Source organism: Cynoglossus semilaevis, chromosome 12 (assembly GCF_000523025.1).
Source record: "Cynoglossus semilaevis isolate Cse_v1.0 chromosome 12, Cse_v1.0, whole genome shotgun sequence".
In the NCBI taxonomy this organism is placed as follows: Eukaryota; Metazoa; Chordata; class Actinopteri; order Pleuronectiformes; family Cynoglossidae; genus Cynoglossus; species Cynoglossus semilaevis.
In genome coordinates, this window is record NC_024318.1 from 16,037,262 (window position 1) to 16,057,279 (window position 20,018).

Here is a 20,018-nt window from a genome sequence, read left to right on the forward strand (position 1 = left end):
CACGGTCATCGATCACAGCGTTGAATGTGAGCTTCGTATGCAAACCACCTCCAGTCATGTAGCGTATGTTCTGCATGCATGTATACACGCACGAGTACACACCAAGGTACATGGAAAGGCATACTTACAGATGCACGAACTAGGCTATGAGACCCCCAGCCCCCGGATGGAAATCCCTGACTGTCAGATACACCCTTTGACCTTTGAGGTAATGCCGGCCACTTATTATTCCTCAGGGCATCAAAGGACGAAGAGGAGCTCAAATTTAAACGTGTGCAAATGTTCACCCTAAGGAGGGTCAAGGGCAAAAGTGAATCATGCAGTCATTAAAGAGTTCCTTATGCCTCCGATTCTGTATTTTATCAGTCCTGGGTCAAGGCCTCAGGTAACAATCCTATCAACCGTGAACCTCTCAATTACCAGAACGAGTATATTTCCAGTTGTAACTTTCAGAATTTGAAAGAACATCTTTAAAAAAAAAGCAATTGGAAGTGAAAGGTACGACACAGATTTTTTTTACAATGCAGGGGTCGCCAAATCCCCGGGGCAGGGCCCGGGGCTGGTCCATTAAAGGTTTACTCCTGTGGTGAAGCATTTTTCTGTTATACTTGTCCTTAGTATTGGTTTAAATGTCGACATCCACATACATTACGTGACAGGCTCTCAGTAACCGTCGTCATCTGCACGACAGGAAAGAATATATCCAGTCACCCAGAATATGTGCAGTCCAAATATGTAGAAGTCAAAGTTGCTGGAGTCGGCAGCTCAGTGCAGACTTCAGATTTCCAAAAGGAAAAAAAATCCATAACACAGCTATAAATTAGCTCTGCCTCCCACTGTGGTGTGTGTGTATAACTGAAATGCCAGGATGATAAACAGGAATATGTTAGGCAGCGTAATCTTGTTGTTGACAAGAAAGGTCAATCAAATGCATCACTAAATCCACACGAGCACCGACTCCAGACATCAGCACTAATATAAATATGGATGTGGATTTGACCTCCGGGACAGGTCGCAGCACGCACTGCCACGCTGACCTGCAATTTTTTTTTTTTTCAAAAGCAAATTACAGGAAGCAAGTGAGGACAAACTGATTCAGTCTGTGCCAGGTCACAGGGTTCATGACTCTACAAGTGGCTGCTATTGGTCAGCTTGTCTAAGGAGCAGGTTTTGAAAATATCTTTCCAGCTGTCTGGTATGATGAATTTGAGGATACACATGGGACATGAAGGTGTGTGTGAAAATGACGTGCAAATACGACCATGTTCGGGCACTGCTGTACACCAGCTGACCAAAGTTTACATCAACAGTACTTTTAGCCATTTAGCGGTTGCTCTGTGACTACACAAAAGTGACAAACGTCAATGTATAGTCTAATACAGCGGTGTCGAACTCATTTCCACCAGGTGGTCCATTCAAATTTTACTCCTGTGGTGAAGCATTTTTCTGTTATACTTGTCCTTAGTATTGGTTTAAATGTCGACATCCACATACATTACGTGACAGGCTCTCAGTAACCGTCGTCATCTGCACGACAGGAAAGAATATATCCAGTCACCCAGAATATGTGCAGTCCAAATATGTAGAAGTCAAAGTTGCTGGAGTCGGCAGCTCAGTGCAGACTTCAGATTTCCAAAAGGAAAAAAAATCCATAACACAGCTATAAATTAGCTCTGCCTCCCACTGTGGTGTGTGTGTATAACTGAAATGCCAGGATGATAAACAGGAATATGTTAGGCAGCGAAATCTTGTTGTTGACAAGAAAGGTCAATCAAATGCATCACTAAATCCACAGGAGCACCGACTCCAGACATCAGCACTGATATAAATATGGATGTGGATTTGACCTCCGGGACAGGTCGCAGCACGCACTGCCACGCTGACCTGCAATTTTTTTTTTTTTCAAAAGCAAATTACAGGAAGCAAGTGAGGACAAACTGATTCAGTCTGTGCCAGGTCACAGGGTTCATGACTCTACAAGTGGCTGCTATTGGTCAGCCTGTCTCCCTTTAACTTTCTTTATTTAAAGATAATCTGGCAAAAACAGGTGGAACTGGCTGAACAGTCCTTGGAACAAAAAAGGTCAGGGACCGCTGGTATAGATGTAAATAACAATGACTAAAATGACTAAAACATGTTTTAATTTCTCAGGTTAAGAAACTCTGCTGCATGAACTTTAATAAATGCTTTTTAAGCTCCCGCGGGCCACACAGAACGGCTTGGCGGGCCACATTTGGCCCCCGGGCCTTGAGTTTGACACATATGGTCTAATAGAAAAAAAACATTTTTTAAATTTTTTTTTTTACAATTGTTCTTATAGTCTAATTTTAAATTTTTTTTTTTTTACAATTGTTCTTATAGTATACAAAGCCGCCACACACGAAACTTCCTCTTCACTTGTGTGCATATTTGCCAGTTGAGTGATACTGCATCTTATACACACAGATGCATGAAAAGGATCCATATTTAAACACGCAGCAGCCCATTGTCCTTAATTGCACCTGACAATCTGCTGCTGTATAATTCAAACCTGCGTTTCCGATTCCATAAATAGCCCGCGAGAGTGTGCGCTCACACACAAACAAATCACCTCGGTTGTTGGAGCCAACCCATGCAAACAACAGTGTATCCCCATCAGCATGTCGTCAGGGTTTTCCTGATCGACTGGGCCGCACCAACTCAAGCTGGTACTGAAGTTTTCTCATCGCAGTTCTACGTTCAACGTTCTATTTTTTTTTTTCCCTAACATCTTTGAAGAGTTCCGTGGTGACCATTTTGAGTCATAGAGAGCTGTTCAACATGTTGATACAGCTCCGTGACTGCTACACTCCGTGATTGCTATCATCAGTCTACTGACGACGGAGTAATGAAAAGCCAGGGAGGAGGACAGTACGTTGACATTTGGTGTGGCGTTCTGTCCAATCACTACACACAGTCAGGAATTGTCACTCAAACTGATGGATTATAGCCATCAGTTGAGCACACGTTCTCAGAACACTATACGGTAAGACCTCGTAAGAAAGACACACTGACCTATCAGAATAGCATACATGTAGTTATATTGCACTGTATGCTAATCTGACGGGTGAAATTCAGCTATCGGAGGAGCATACGTGTAAGGTTTGCAGTCCAGTAGTTGTCATTTTATTTATTACTTATACGTTTAAAATACTTACTTCCTTTTTTTTTTTGCACATACTCAGTAGTATGTAGTATCCTATTCTGACGGCATATGCGGCCAACATCAGAAAAGTCCCCTTGTAATATCGTTGGTGTCCAACGGCAGGCACGGGGGCCAATATTGGCCCGCAAATGTCTCACATCTGGCCAGTGAGTTGATATCAATAAAAATGTTCTATTTCATGTCATTTAAAAAAATATATATTTTCAATAGTTATTGTTTGATTATAAAAACACTATGAAAGTATTATATAATAGCATAATAGTAATAGGACTTTGTACAACAAGTGAAACGAGTGCTGAACAGCAACAACGAACACAACTTTCTGATACATAAACTTTTAGAAGAAGGAGAAATAAAGAACTGCCATGGTCAGGGAATGGTCTTTTTTTTTTCCATCTACAAGACCAAGCAGAGCAGAAAGGTTGATATGAGGACTGTAGCTGTCAGAGAGTGACCGGTGACAGGAGCCCACTTTATCACATAAAGGCCATATGTTCCAGGACATGCTGAGCAGCTCGATTGATTTCCCGTCGAGTTGAAAGACAGGTTCAAGGCACCTGGGGGGAACATCAACTCGGGGAATCACACGTGTAATGATGTATCGGGTTTTCCCCCCCAAAAACGCCGTCAAAGACAGAGCACTCATAGGCTCAGAGTGAGAATATCTTGACACTCCCCATTACTCACAGAGCCAGGGTTCTGAGGTAGGAAGCAAAGGGCTGGAGATGCGATGCATATTGACAGGACGTTTAGGCTACTAAAAGATACACAATGTCTGTGTCAAGAGGAATCAGCTAAGCTTTGTTGCGTAAAGTAGGTGAAGTTTCTTTTTATAAGCACTTGTTTTTCGATAGGCTGAATATACACTGTAAACGATGAACTGACACCAAAAGATATTCAGAGGGTGACACGCATTTAGGCAGAATTGTAATTTAGCTTAAATTGTGATTTAATGTGCAACTTAAATGCGATGTAAGCTTGTTGATTGTAAGCAATTAAAAAAAAAAAAACGAGAGCATTAAGTTGGATCTACATATTAAAGTGTCCTCGTAGATTAAACCAGTGATTCCCAAACACTGTGCCGTGGAAAATATTCAATTTCACTTAATGCACGAAAATGCTGAACAATTAAATCCTCTTCTGCTAGGTGGCAGCAGAGGGCTATAAAAACTAAAAAAAAAGAAAATCAAAGCTGTTGAAGAAGATCTTTGTGAGTATCTTTCTTCAATTCCTGCCAATATATCAGCGTTGTCTTCAACTAAACAGGCTGAGATTTTAGTCAATTATGAGGTGATTTAAATTAGAAGATTATTATATTTCATTACATATAGTTTTTGGGCGCTTTGGCCTAGAGGCAATGTCTCTGTCATTGGTGTGGAACCCCAGGGTTCAGCTCCTGGGCAAGTTCAAATCCCGGTTAGGGTGGTTGGTACCTTCCAGTGGACTCACCACCCGCAGGAAGGTTCAGGGGGGTTGGTACGGTGCAATGTGATGGGGCGGGGCCTCCCCCCCAGGCAGCCCGTTAACGGATAAGCGGATGAAAATGGATGGATGGACATATATTTTTTGTGGGATTTCTGTTTGGTGGTGTGCTCTAGGTTTTTTTATATGTGCCATGGCTCAAAAAAGGTTTGGAAAGTTCAGTGAAGTGTTAGTGTATGTACATAGGCATGGTGAAAAACGACTTTATACAATTTGACACAGCAGTCACAAGTCAGAGCTTCTAGTAAATGAGCGTCACGACCAGGATTCCTACCTCTTTGAAGCATGGCGAGGGGTTTCGCATTTGCTCCAGCATCGCCCATTTGACGGAGGCCTGTCGAATGTTGCCATCGTACTCCCTCGAGCTCTGGGTTCCACTGGGGGTCCCTCGGGAACGTTCATAACCTGGTTCGTTGAAGTAAGGCTCTGTCACCAGGATGAGGGACTGCACTGACACTAGCACCTACAGTAAAGGAAGGAAAAAAAAAAGAAGAAAAAAAAGAACTCGTTAGGTGGACCAGGAGCAAGGAGAAGTTTGAACTAATGATTACTTTCACTTCATTTATATTTCATGACTGCCCCAACAGGGTTTTTGACTTGGATTAATCACACAATTAATTTGTTGCCATGCATAAAATATTCACATTTCATCGTGATTATATCTTGAGATCAATTTCATACATTTAATTAATTATGTTGCATGTATAATTACAAATTTGTTACATAATTAATAAAGCAGTGAACCACCCCTTGGTAAACCCGTGACTGATTCAAAGACTTTTGGGAGGAAAAACAGGATAACAAGAGTCTGACGAGGCCCAGAATATTTCGCCCCTGTAAAAGATACATCTCTATTAACAGCCCTAATGATGACTGTCCTGTCTCAAGGAGACAGAGGACGTCCTCTTACATCACTCTGTCTGTTCCAGGACACTACATTACCAATAATGACAACTGTGGGCTTGGAGGCCTGCCTGCTGGCCTTAGCCGCACTGGAGGTTGATGAACTTGAATACGCTCCATCACAAAGACTCCGGTAATGTTATCTGAGGGTCCTAAAACGAGATTCCTGTGTTTCAAAGCCAGTATCCATCAAGCCCGACGGCCCCCCCTTGTATCCATCCTGCTCCTTTGTCCACAATTCTCCCACCCGCTTCTTTCCATTATTGATCCACAGCACACTAACGGGAATGATAATCAATGGGGACATCTCTATACACTCTCCAACATTGCAAATGGCAGAATTTTAAAAAAAGTGGGAACCCCCCCTTTTTTTGTTTGTTGTTGGATCGATGCAACCGGATGAAAAGGGAGAGTTTCCATTTTGTCCTCCCAGTGTCCAGCTCGCTAATGCTGGACGTTAAATCCAGCCGAAACAGCACAAATATCCTCTAACCAATGCTTTTCTATATACTCTTTACATTTGATCAATGAACCTGTACTTTGAAGGAAGTTGTCCCATTAAGAGGTGTGTTGTTTTGGCATCATATCATATAGCAAGTACTGATGTTTTCCCAAATCAAAAACCCAAATATTATTTTGAAGACATCGGGGCTGTATGTAATTCTGAATATTTGAGCTGAATGAATTGTGTCTTTGGGTACATCCTGAAGGTGTAAGTGATATCGGTTTATGTTACATTACCATTACCATCGACACACTGCCGTACAAGGAAATAATATATTAACTCGGAAAGGAATTCTTCATCTCAGCTGGCCGAAACACTGAACCTATTACTAGAGAGCCGGTGGCTGTTTATTTCAGAGAAGACAGCGTTGAGCTCACCTGTAAGAAGCTTGAGGTCTGAGGGTTCCATTTCTCCTCTGGTCTCCCGTGCCACGTGTTGAGGATACTTAAACACACCTGACGAGGTAAACACATGACGCCTAATGAGTCGCAGCAATGACTGGTGCGACACACAGGAAATAAATAAACCCACAAATATACGCTACACGAGAGCCGCAGCCTAATGAGTCGCAGCAATGACTGGTGACCTTCCGCACCTTGACTCCACTGCCTTAATGGACGAGAGCCAAGTCCAAGATGGTCAAGCCCCAAGGGACGATAACTTTTAAATGTCAAGTTGGAATCAAAATTTCTGGCAGAGCTGGAAAGGTCTTCACATTATCATGAGGAATCTGTTACATAACGACCATCATTGGTAAGAGGTGGGGAATACTATTATAACATTTTATCATGTCCTGGATAAAATCATTGAAGATGTATTTTAAATTATGAGTGACAGAACTGAACACGTCCGTCTCTGAGGTCTCTGACCTCTGCCCTCGCCGCTTCTCCATTTCCACCCTCGCCTTTAAAAAATGAAAGTTGCAGGGAGCTTATGAAGGGCTTCTTCTTCCTCAATTTATAAGGTCAGCCCTTATTTTTCTGAACAGTATATGGAGGCATTCTCCATATGGATATCTAGGTCACTTTCAAATATTGAAATGTTATCGACTGAAATACAATTTCTAATTAACAGGGATATAATTAATCATGAGGAAAACAGACGGAGAACCACGGCAGGTTAATGTGTGGATGCATGGACCCTGGGTACGAACAACTGCTAAACTGTTCAATAACAGCCTGGTTGTTAGTCAAACATGTCATCTGCGCCATCTCTATTATCATAGTGCGGCCCATTTAAGGCTTTTTTTTTAAATAGCTAATATCATTATTTGCCAAAAAAGGACACGCAATTCTATCCAACTGTCACCTGACACCTTGGAGACCGGACAATCCAAAAAATATGAAATAAAAATCACAATTTTGTCTAACATTGTAATTTGATTTTAATTTTGGAATCCAGTTTCCTGATTGGACAGTTTAAGGGGTCGGAGTGTACTGTAGTTACAGATGCAGACAATGTTGTTTAGTTGTTTACTCTTCATAGAGACATCACTAAGTTTTTATACATTATTTATTCCTATTAAAAAAAAATCTAAAAATATTTATCCTAAATAAAACAGTTTACAGAAAGATTTTCAGATTTTGAAAGGTTACGTTACACTTTCAGGTGAGAGAACTTACTTTGCCGTCATTGTACAGATTGGGGTTAAAGCGCACACTGTGTCCGCCTGTAGTCTCCAGGTTGACCAGCGGGGGCGAGTTTGGATAGTCCTGGGGAAAATACACGTCGAACTCAAAGCAGCCGTTGGCGTACGGGGTGTCAGCTGGGCCTGTGATAAGAACCTGTTAACGAAAAGAAGAAACTTATATTAAAAAAAAAAGGCCAGAGAAGTTGCAGTGAATTAATCACACAGTGAAAGTATTAATTAAAAGATGTGTACACGCTGATTACAGGAGGGCGGAAGAAAATCGATTACAAAGAGGAAGAGAAGAACTTTTAATTTACTTCAAAATTACAAAAAAAAAAAAAAAAAAAAAAAGCAGTCTGATAAACAGAATGTGGTCAAATAAACCAAGGAAAATATCTGTCCAATCCACATTACCTATGATAGGAGAATCCAATTAACCCATTGACTTCACTTTGATAATGAGCCAAACAAACAAAGGAACTCAAGGGTTTTAGAAGACTTACAAAAAGTTCTCAGAGCTAAACAAAGAATTTCATAAAATAGATAAGACATAAAAAATAAAAATATAAAAATATATAAATATAAAAAGAAGAAGACTGCCAAGAAAAAAAAAATTTTCTTTAGTGTCAGCCACAATTGAGGTATTTAGACGTAACCAACACATTTGGAGAGTAGAACAAAACCAACTGTGGCACAAAAATTCAGACTCTGCTGAGAATAACCAATAGGCTTAGGCGAGGTCTAGAGGTGATCCAATAAGATCACCTTGAGACATTGTGCAGCGGAAAAAACATCGTTACGTCCGAAACCTCCTACCTTCATGATGTCCAGCCTCTCCTCGTCGCAACGGACAAAGACGCTTGATGAAGATGACAGGGGCAACGATGTGGACAGGGTGACGGCTTCCTGCGCGAGGCGCCGAGATCGAGCCGCGCTATTGGTGTCGCTGGCGTTCTTCACCTGAGACATGTAGTGGTAGTTGACCTTGAACATAAGCTTCCCGTCCTCGTCCTCGGAAACCATTTCAAAAGTGTCTGAGAAGAGGTGAAAGTTCAAGTCAGTCAAGTCAGGGTGATGTTGCTTATCTAATAAGCTGTTTTTTTTTTTACGTGTAAAGTAACAGTTTATACTTTATAGTCAACTTCAAAACTCACCAAACTGTAACTTTTTCATTGCCGCTACATATTTCTCCTCCAGCGAGCGCAGGATGGAGAGGGGCTTCTGCCGGGTCGACGCCTTCCTTGAAGACTCCACCAGCTTCCTCTCTGTAAGAGAAAGGGATTTTGGGACGGCGGACAAAGCACAAAACATTGTAAAACAATCAAATAAATCAATCGTAGGAAACGGTCCGTCGTAAAATGTGTGACAGTAAAACAAAAAGGCCTGATTAGATCTTTTCCCTGCTATGAAAATCCAGCAGGACAAAGCCATTCGTCACAAGAGTCACCTCGGCTACAGCCAAGGCAGTGATCCTTATCTAAGACAAACATGTAGTACACATAGGCACGCATTCACTCGACTCAGGCACTGGAAATAAGACGGATTACCTCAGCCGTACACGTTAGAGTGCCGTTGGAAAAACATGCACCAGAGGTCAGGTTTTATATTTGGTGTCCGTTCTCCACAACGTGAGGACTAAATGCAAACTGAACGCAAGTGGGTGTTTTGAAAGCGCAACAAAACACATGTTAACATATTCAGTAACGGACATGGGAGTGGTATCTGACTGGTTAGAAAAGTGAGAATAAACGGGCAGGAGGTTTTTGTGAAAATGAGTGTTCAATTTAGCTGTTTGTTCGTTTTAAAAAACGCAAACAGTTCCCCTTTGAAATACACTTGTTTAGCAATTTTCCCAAAAATATTTGCCCATTTAGATGCGGAATAAAATACCTGCTATATTAGGGACGGCTCAATATTCTAATATCATGTCCGATTCCGATACTGCAACTGTGAGTATCTTCCAAAATCTATAATAATCGGACACTCTCTCCTCGCCTCTCCTCTTCCTCGGTTAATACTGTACAGTTTGTGTCTGATCGTGGCTCCTCTCGGAGATGCCTCTCTCCTAATTAAACGATTATACATCTGTCACGACCCTAATGTTGGAGGCTGGGCAGTGTCCAGCTCTGTATGATATGTGACTCCCAGGGCCTTTTTTTTTTTATATGGATTTCTGTACAGGAAGTGACATGACATTGATCTTTTTACATATCTCCTTCCCCCACATCGCACACTTGTGCCACATCTAATGGCCGGCTCCACACCTAAGTGATCGCCAAGACGACGCTCGTGAGAACAGAGCATAAAAGTCTTCAGAAGGAGCTTGAAGAAATAGTGGCTGGGGGGATAATTAATCGTGTGTACCATGTAGCGGCGAGGTAATGGCGGAGGTGGAATGATTCATCACGCGGAAGACAGTGATGGCACTACTTGCTTCGGTTGAGTAATGGGTAGCACGGAGACGGATTTTTTTTTTTTTTTTTTTTTCAATTTTCAATTTTTTGAAAAATGTATGATTTTAAGGTGGTAGATATTTGAATCTATACACTAATAATACTACATAGAATTATATAAAAATTTAGAAAACTTTTTTTTGCAGATTCATAATTTCTGGCAAGTGGACTCACTGCCTTCACGCCTGCCAGTACACTGTCAGTTGCCTCGGCTAACTTCTGTAAAATATGGCGTATGATTTTTTCCAAAAATACAGGCTTTAAATCAACAAATCTGTTGTACCGTGACTTTGGCCCATTTCCTTAAGACTGTAGGGTCACGAGCAACTTTCCAAGACTACGATGGATTCTCCAAGTGACTGAAAAATAGGATGGATTTTAAGTCCCATTTGGATTCTATCTATAATGGGGATATCAGAGCAGCCGAATGTGCAAGTGAAAAACGACGAGACGAGAAAAGCTGGGACATATTGAGACATCTGAGATAAAGCTGAAACGTCTGGGTGTCAGCTGAAAGATCAGATATTCAAATGGCACAGACGACAGTTTCGAATTGCAGAGTGCAACTTCACATCCTCACTGATACACATTTTCAGTGAAGTTGGGTTTATGCCGTACAGAATGTTACGTACGATTACGTATCCATACCTGACCAGACAGGGATCGGGCTGAGATTTGAATCAAACAGTGAAAGATGGTAAGAAAACCCCACGGTTACGTACCCTGGTTGGCCTGCCGCAGGCTGGTGGTAGCAGTGTACACTATCTCAGCTGTCCTCTGGATGTCAGGCACCAGGAGAGTCAAACCCTCAGGCTCTGGATCTGAGCTATCGGTCTTCATAACACCTTTGCTCTTATCTTTCTTGGACCTAGGAAACCAACACAGTAGGATTCAGTCATAATACACTGCCTCTTTAAAACAAGAAAAATAAAAACATTTTTTGATGAAGTAAATGCACATGTTAGGGTCTATAATATGCAATACATTAATAGTTTAAACATCACAGTCAAATATATCCAATGTGCTGCTGCATCAGATATGAACATTCTAATAACAAAGTCAATAACAGCGGAACTTTTTGCCAAGCTGCGGCCGTTTATGAAGCGGGGCTTGTCGTGCAACCTTTCTAACTCCTCGGTACCAGTGAGGATACAAGAGCGATGATAGGGCTTCAGCTGAGAAGAAGACAGATTGAGAGGAGGAGATTATGAGTCTGGATTGAAAAGGAGAGACACTGCAGGCTTTTACCAGGGTGCAGATCAAATGATGCATTTAAATACTCTGGGTAAGACGGCTTCTTAAAAATATTTGGGCGGTGGCGAATCTTTTCCTCATTGTTTAAACGTATTGCTAATCACACACTATTAAACGCGGTGCTAATTGTGATAGCTAACATTAATACTTAATCAATAGTCTTAGTCTTTGACTTAATTTTTACTAAGGTTAGTTGAAATTCAGTTATTGTTACTGTTTTACATTACAAGTTTAGTCTTAGTCAAACAATCTGAAAAAAGTAAACAAATCATTTTTGTTCACTTCATTTTTAATAAGTTGAGCAGAATAAAAGGTCAAGTGTAATTTAATTAATTATTATATAAATAAATTTTATAATAAAAAATGTTTATGGAATGTGTGGATGTATATAAAATATATAATACCTTACATTTCTATTTGAAATACATTTCAAATAGATACAAATACTATATTTCCTTTCACGATCAAGTGATAGTTGCGGTCCTCAAAAATGTCTTTACTTATTACATATTTCAAATGATATAAATTACATCCAGCTTACCTGAGGCGATTGGTGTAGGTGTCGACACTGGATCCATCTTACCTGAGGCGATTGGTGTAGGTGTCCACACATGTCTTCATCTTGGCAAGCAGCATCCCAACGGAGGTCTGTCCCTCAGAGTTTTCTTCATCACCCTCCTCCTCCTCATCTCGGCTTGGGTCTCCAGACAGAGGAAGCAGCAGAGGGACCAGAGCAGAGCAGGTGGAAATGGCTCTCAGCAGCTCCAGCAGCGCCCGATACAAAGGTACATGGCGAGCCATATCCAAAACTAAAACAAGAATGTAGAAAAGGTTAAAGAGACAACCACGACAGTGCGGGTTTAATTAGTAGAAATATAATAAAACACATTGTTTTTCATTTGCAAAAAATGCAACTATAGCTAGGCCCCACCAGACAAAAGAGCCTCGAGAGCGATGTCACTTAATTGGTCCCAAAATATTATTTATTTATTCCAAATATTTTTTTCTTTGTTCGTCAATGCATGACGGGCAGCGCAATCAAATCTTCTTCCACTAGGTGGCAGCAGATGGTTATTAAAACTAAGAAAAGATAATCAGAGCTGTTGAAGATCTGAGTGTCTTTCTTCAATTCCTGCCACTATGTGAGCGTTGTCTTCAACTAAACAGGAGTAGATTTTTTTTTTAGTAAATTTGAACTAGATTATTTTTATATTTCATCACATATACTTTTTGTGAGATTTTTTGTTTGGTCGTGTGCCGTGGATTTTCTTTTTGATGATATACAGTACGTATATGTGCTGTGGCTAAAAAAAGGTTGGGAAACATACATACACCATGATGGGCGGTGGTTTAGTGTGCGAGAAAGTACGTGCGAATCCATAAGCTAGCCTTCAAGTGCCAGTTTCAAAATAAACAGAGCAGCTCTTGTTTGTGTCCCTCGGACTATTTTACATTTATATTGAAATTCCTGATTCCCCACTGCTACTGCACAACACTGACCTTCCCAGGCATTTATCTGCTCTCAAATCCTTTTACCAGTGTCTCCGTTAGGCACCTAGCATAAAATTCCAATTCCTTCTGGATCCGGTATTCACAACTAATCACACTCCTTTTGCGTTAAGCCAATGGCACACTCGGTTTTCTCTTGAGCCATGATATCCTCAATAAATCAGAAAAGAAAGAGGGCCTTTGCCTTTGTCACCACCCATGCAGTTATATAATGAATATTAAACGCTACTAAATACGAATAAAAGCGATAACTTGGATTCACAACAAAATGTGAAATGACTTTAGATGATACATCTGAACCAAACCAGATGCTTTTTTTTTTTAAATACCTAAAAGCAAAAGCAACTAAATATATTGAAAAATATATTGAAAAATATAATAAAAACAAGTACAATTTTAAAAGTCCTACAGAGTAGACATGTGGGAGACTTGTGTTTTCTAAACTTTTTTTCTGGGGACCCATATTTTAAAAGTCACAAACCTTCACAACCCAAGTCAATAGACATTATTCGTAAACCCCTGGTAACCATGATGCGAGACGACCCACCCCAAAAAATCTTGCGACCCACCTGAGGGCCGCGACCCAGTCTTTGGGAAACAATGAAATAACGTACTTCACCAACTTCACAGGATTACAAACATACGTATCAAGTTTTGTTTCCCATGTTATTGTGATTGCAAACGTTCGGCACACGCCTTTAAAAAGTTACGTGAACCGGGCGTTGCTGTTTCTATAAAAACAACATATTGTCACAGGAACTAAAGAAACAACGTCCATCACCGGTTGGAGGTCAGAACGGTGGTGCGGAGGAAGCAGTTAAAAGACAAATCAGAGCAGCCACAGGACGACCAGCAGCCCAAGGAGGCAGGACATCCATCACAATTATGACAATCTTGGTAGTGCTGACCTGAAGTTATCAGTGTTACGAACACTGAAGCCTCTACTTATGATTTAGTGCCTTCTGGTGGGGGAAGGCGGCAGCATACAGAAATGTGTCTGGACATTGGCCATGTTGGATGTCCGAGCTGATGTAATATATATATATGAAGGACTCAGGACTGTGACTTAGCATGCCATGTGGACGGCCGGCTTGAAATGGCTACTACTGAACGTTGATGACTCCCTGTTCGCCCATGCACTCGGACGTACATTCAACTCCATAGCCTCGCCGCTATAGTGACAGAAAGTTGCATCTGAATCAATGCGAGACACTATTATAAAAAAAAAAGCTACACTCCTAATTTGTTGTGAATTTGCACATTTATTTTGCTTGATTTTAGCTTAGTATTTATTTCAACATGGGATTTTTTTCTAACAAAAACTGTTCTTTAAAGTGCTATTTTCTCCAAATGTTACACCAGTAGGTTCCCTTCCCATGCTGGTGTAGAACAAAAATAAAAAATAAAAAAAACTCATTCTTAGCTTATATTTTTTACCGTCTCTCGGAAGTCAAATTTTTACCCTATTATTAAAAATAGAGTTAAAGTTCATGTGAAATGTCAGCTTAAATTTTAATTTTAAAACATAACATATTTTTCTCAAAGGGAAAACATTGTCTTTTGTCAATTTTAAATTGGCTCACAGTTAAAAAAAGATTTTTTTCAGCCCGAGTTAAAACTGATAAGACACGAAACTCTAGGTTTCGTTTTGTTCTGGACCTGCAATGAATACCAGGCATATTAAATACGTTTTGCCTCTTGTAAAGAAAGATACATATTTTATCCTATTTAAGTATAGTACCTTTTTCCTTCAATGTACATAACATATGTTCAAAGTGCAAGGCAATTGTGCACCAGTACCAAATGCCAAATGGAGAAATTCTAATTAACCCCTTAACCCTTGTTTTCTGCTAGTGTCTCCGATTCCACTATTCATCCAATTTAGTCCTGACTCTTTCCTAAAGTTGGTTGTAAGACTGGTACGTTTCTGCAATTAAAGCCAAAAGAATGACATTTGGTATTTAGTTGGGGGAGAAGAAAAGGCAAGGGGGCATTCACGCAGAAAAGAGCATTACTTCAAAAACAGCGTGTTGAGACATATCGGTGCTGTTAATTAGTGGTGCTGTATACAAAACATGTATCAGGATTTTAAAAAGAAATGACTGGAAAATCAATAATAACTTGTAAAATTAAATGAACAATTATATATAAGATATTAAAAAAAAAAACCTAAAACCCAAAACAACACCAGTAATTTATGAGAAGCCCTAAAACAACACCAGTAATTTATGAGAAGCTCGCTGTTTGGGTTCCTGGAACAATGGCTCATTAAAAGACGAACTGTGCAAAACGATTGGTCCACTGGTTGGTGCTGAAAACGAGTGTGGGTGTTTCATCAAAACACCGAAGACACAGCCCTTGTATTCATGTAGTATTTAAAGTATTCATGAAGCATGAATCAACATATCCCGGTAATCTGCTGCAATCATTTTTAACTGCTACATGTAGCTAGCGTTAGCATGGCAACGGAATTGAGAAACCAACACAATAATATATTTAGCGGTAATTAAATTATACCATAACAATATATACAATATATATGTTGCTTGCTGCGCAGTTTTACAGAGTTGTAAAATAATAAATAAATATTCTTAAACCCATTTTAAGGGTACGAAAAATATTAAACCCAAAAATATGCCATAACGTGTTAGGGTATGAAAAAGATTAAACCCAAAAATATGCCATAACGTGACTGTTTAGTTTTGACAAAACAGTATAAATTAACTTACTTAACTTTTTTTTTTTTTTTTTTAAACTGGCTGCCTTGCCATCCAAAGAGAAGCATAATTATACTCAAATTTTTTTTTTTGATTTCAGGATTTTTATCTGGGTGGCACTGAAAACTATATTTAACCAGGCAAAGAAAGATAAGTCTTGTCTCCTTAAAGTTATGGTTATTAATCTTATATCCTGCTTTATTAACCAGGGACTGCTTTAATATGGCGTAGTCTAACAATCTGTACTTGACAGAGTATTGTGAATAAAGAGTATCCTTCGACTTAAATACGAGACATAGAGCGGGAAATGTCATCTTTCATATCTGTTGGCAAAATGTTTATGTTTATACGGATATTACACTCCGCATGTAGGGTTAGTTTTGAAGGAGGCATGACAACCTTCGGGCAATAACTCAAATTAATTAATTAATTTAAAAAAACTTCTTCCACCCAGAGGACGGATTGTTGAGAAATGCTTTCGTGTGGGAAAGTTTCCCACATTTTCTATTCATACTCTCTTTGCTGATTCCGCAAATTTCTCATTGTCACTATTTCTTAAACCTCAGCGCATAATCCATCCATAACATTTTGCCGCAAGTATGAAGATTCAGTGCTCGTCCTGTAAAGTTGGCTAAAATGTTACAGAGGCTCGATGTTCTTGCTGAAGAACCCAATTACCGTGGTCTTTTGGTTTTATTTTTATATAACGGCCTTATTGCTCATTAGTCCATAGGCCGTACGTGATTGTAGAAACTTTATGAACAGGCAAAGTATGACGTGAACAGAGAGGTTTTGCGCTCGCGGAATAAGCGCGAACCAGCCTTAGAATCTAGGTCGCTGAGGCTGAAAATTGGTAATGGGTCAGGATTCAAAATATAAGGGTTCCCTATTAACTCTAAGATTATTACTATATATACCTTTCAATGTCCAGGGTCATGACACCCTGGTGGAGGGTCTGTCCTTTGGTACTAAATGACCAAAAAAAACACAATAAACTTGGGATGAAAGCTGCCTCAAAACAACAGTCTACGGCACAATTATCCACTGTATTCATGAATTATACACACATACGTGGATCGTGCTCCGACCACACCGGCAGTTTTGTTAATGTCTCTGTAACAACAGACTCAACCCTGTGCTGCAATAACAAAACCCCTGAGAAAACAGGACATGACAGTCATTGGTCTTCTTAAACCCAGGCTTCACACACACCCACTGGTGTACCGTGCGGCTCAATAATAAACCAAAGCTATAAAGCATAAAACGGCTTACAACGGAGTTGCCAACTCGTGGACCAACACAAGAACTGGGGTGTGGGCTGTTGGCCAAGACAAAGGGCAGATATTTAGTATCCATCCATCCATCCATCCATCCATCCATATTCCACTTCATTATTTAAAAGACTGCAGAGGAAGCTTGCCATATATACTAGCAATAATACACAACCACTGTAAGTCTACTAAACAATGCTTTTCTAGTTTCTTCATGAGCCTCGACATCTAGGTGTCTCTCAAATCCCAATAACATTTCTCTGTATAACCTATTCTTTTGCATATGTGCATTGGTCCCATGCCATGGAAATGTGCACATACTGTATAAAGCACCCATTACTATTAGAGACTGACTTTCATGTCTTTCTGTCCATCTGTCCATGAACAGTTTATGGCAGGTTTGCATACCAAAAAAAAAAAAAAGAAAGAAAAATACTGGCTTCCTTTGATACAGCCTATTTTTGGGGCGGCAGCAGCAGACTGTGCTAAGCTGCAAAATGTCCCTAATATAGTCCTTCACTAATAAAGCAAGACTGCTTTCATGACAGGCCTTAATTCCCTCAATACTAGTCATTGCCAGGTTTTATACAAGTTATAAGCCAAAGTGTATTAAATGCCAAATGTTAGATATCATATCAGACATGGGAGGGGGGACTTATGTAACAGTGGGACAAAGCTTAGCAATCAGCTCTGTTAAAACTGTCTTTACTAAGTGTCAGGCACTTAAAATAAACATAACAGCTGTAGCTTTACCTGTACATGTGATTAATACGAATGCATTTTCTGTCCTTTTCTGTCCTGATCAAATCTCTTGGCAATTCTAACGAGGCTTATCGCAAACTTAATGATCATAACTTCTCGAGTGTATCTGGTCCAAATGTCTATTCTATTTTACTGAGTTTGCAGTATAAATCACGGGTTCTCATTGGTCAAGAAAAGTAGTGGGGAGGACTTAAAATATACATTGTGCAAAAGGGCCGTGAATTCCCCGAATCTGCAAAGTAGATACAATATGATAGATACATATACATATATATACACATACATATATACATATACATATATACACACATATATACATATATTGAATATACATATATACACATACATATACATACACATATATACACATACATATACACATATGTATATACATACACACATATATACATACATATACAAATATATATACACATATCTATACATATATATACACATATCTATACACATATATATACATTGACAAAGAACTTTTGTGTTCAGCCAATAATCTGGGATAGCATTCGCTAATTACCAATATTTTTATAGAGAACTAAAATGTTTTTTTGACAGATGCTCTCGCCAAACAAACTGAAGACACTGTCGACGTAGTTGGTTTAATAGCAAACAGTTAGTGACTTAGAAAAAAAGGTCAGTAATGGAAACGGATGACAACAACACTATTATTCTCCTGTGTTAGCCCTAAGGTGCACTGTAGACAAACAAACGCTTGAAAATACATTTTATTGATTTGCCCGAAGGATACGTTTTCAAAGACAATCACAAATGCAAGTCTCAAGAACTGACAGCTATCCTGATCACCCAGAACCGTGCTGTAATATCTGATTTGGTTTATCATTGCTTTGAAGACAGCAATGTCTAGAGAGTGTGGACAGGGGACAAGCAGGAAAAGATGTGGCCTACCACAGTAGAAATGGTAGGTGATTCTCTATCATCGTTCTTAGTCAATTAACCAGGACAGTAGAAACGGTAGGTGATTCTCTATCATCGTTCTTAGTCAATTAACCAGGGAAAGTCCAAGTGAGTTATTCACACCAAGTATGCTGAAGTTGTGGTATACACAGGAAATGTGTGGTGACCTCACAAGAACAGGGCTCGAACTGCTCTCAACTTCCGCTAATGTTCTCTCTCGCGCGGACGTAGGTGCTAATATAGAACCTGATCTAGTTTTGTTTTTTTGTCAAGTAGAACAGGGGTTTGGAGCGTGCGAGTGGGTAAGAGCGCGAGCCTCAACGTCTAACGTGGAGGGAGGCAGGAGTAGTGATTTAGTAGTTAAAAGAAGGAAGAGGAGGCAGACGGTCCAACAAGGATCGTGTCTCGGCAACAGTGGATTTTCCCGATAAATATCACCCAGTAAACACAAACAGCCTTTCTCCCGTCACCTCCCTCTTTGTCCTCAGCCCAGCCTTAACCATTCTTTCTTTTTTTTATGCTCCCTCCTATTGTTGCCGCTTTCCTCCAACCCCCCTCCCCTCACCTCACCAAAGGTCTGCTCGAGTCTCAGCGAGTGCGACTGAACCAGACCAGAAAAGCCTGCTATTTAAAGTGTTCTACCGTTCCCCTTTTGTTTTGTTTAGGTTGTGGCCGCAATAATGTGTGCGAGCGAGCGAGCGCTCGCGCACGCGTGTGTGTACATTTCAAATCCTGCACTTTAGCGGGAGAGGAGGAGACAACAGCCAGCTCAAGCAATGTCATTTTTCCCCTCCCTCCCTCCCTCCCTCCCTCCCTGTCGTTCCTCACTCCCTGTATCTCTCGCTCTCTAATTCCTGTGCTCCTTCTCTTTCACCGCCACAGCCATCAGGATCCATCCTTCTCTCGCCATCATCTCCATGGTTCCGCAAGGCACCGAGCTCGCTCCCTGAATGGTGTTGGAGCTCTCTACCATCTCAAGGGGTCGGTGCAAATCCGTGATGCCATAGTGTCTGCCAGGCGCCGCTTCAACTGCTTCTGCTTCTTTACAGATGTTCCCATTTGGATTTTAAAAGCTTCTTCGTTTCTCCTGGAATATCACCCGTTTTGAAAAATTCCGAAACCTGCCTTCTCTCACTTCACTCAGTGGAAGCTGCTGCATCTCTACAGACTGACATTACATTGTGTGGGATTTATCTTTATTCTTTTCTTTTTCTTTTTTCTTTTTTCTTTTAAATGGACACTAATTGCGCAGTTCTCCTGAGGGCTCTTGGGCAAGACTTTGCGATAGGGGTGGGAGCAAAACACAAGCGGGGTGTGTCGGATTGACACAAGCGGGTATTCCGTAGAAACATCTCTCTAGGAAGCTGCCTTGGATTTGGTTTTACCCTCACTTCATCTTTTTTTTTTTTTTTTTTTTG

The 20,018-nt window shown here is 40.3% G+C and overlaps 1 protein-coding gene across 1 annotated transcript in view; it reads right to left on the minus strand.

Annotated features, from left to right (window-relative positions):
• The window catches only part of birc6 (baculoviral IAP repeat containing 6), an 84,736-nt gene that overhangs the window by 2,444 nt on the left and 62,274 nt on the right, over positions 1-20,018 (minus strand). The window contains 7 exon segments of the mRNA XM_008322461.3: positions 4,941-5,129; positions 6,452-6,529; positions 7,697-7,858; positions 8,521-8,738; positions 8,859-8,969; positions 10,880-11,025; positions 11,995-12,220. Of these exon segments, the coding sequence (XP_008320683.1) occupies positions 4,941-5,129; positions 6,452-6,529; positions 7,697-7,858; positions 8,521-8,738; positions 8,859-8,969; positions 10,880-11,025; positions 11,995-12,220 (1,130 nt within the window).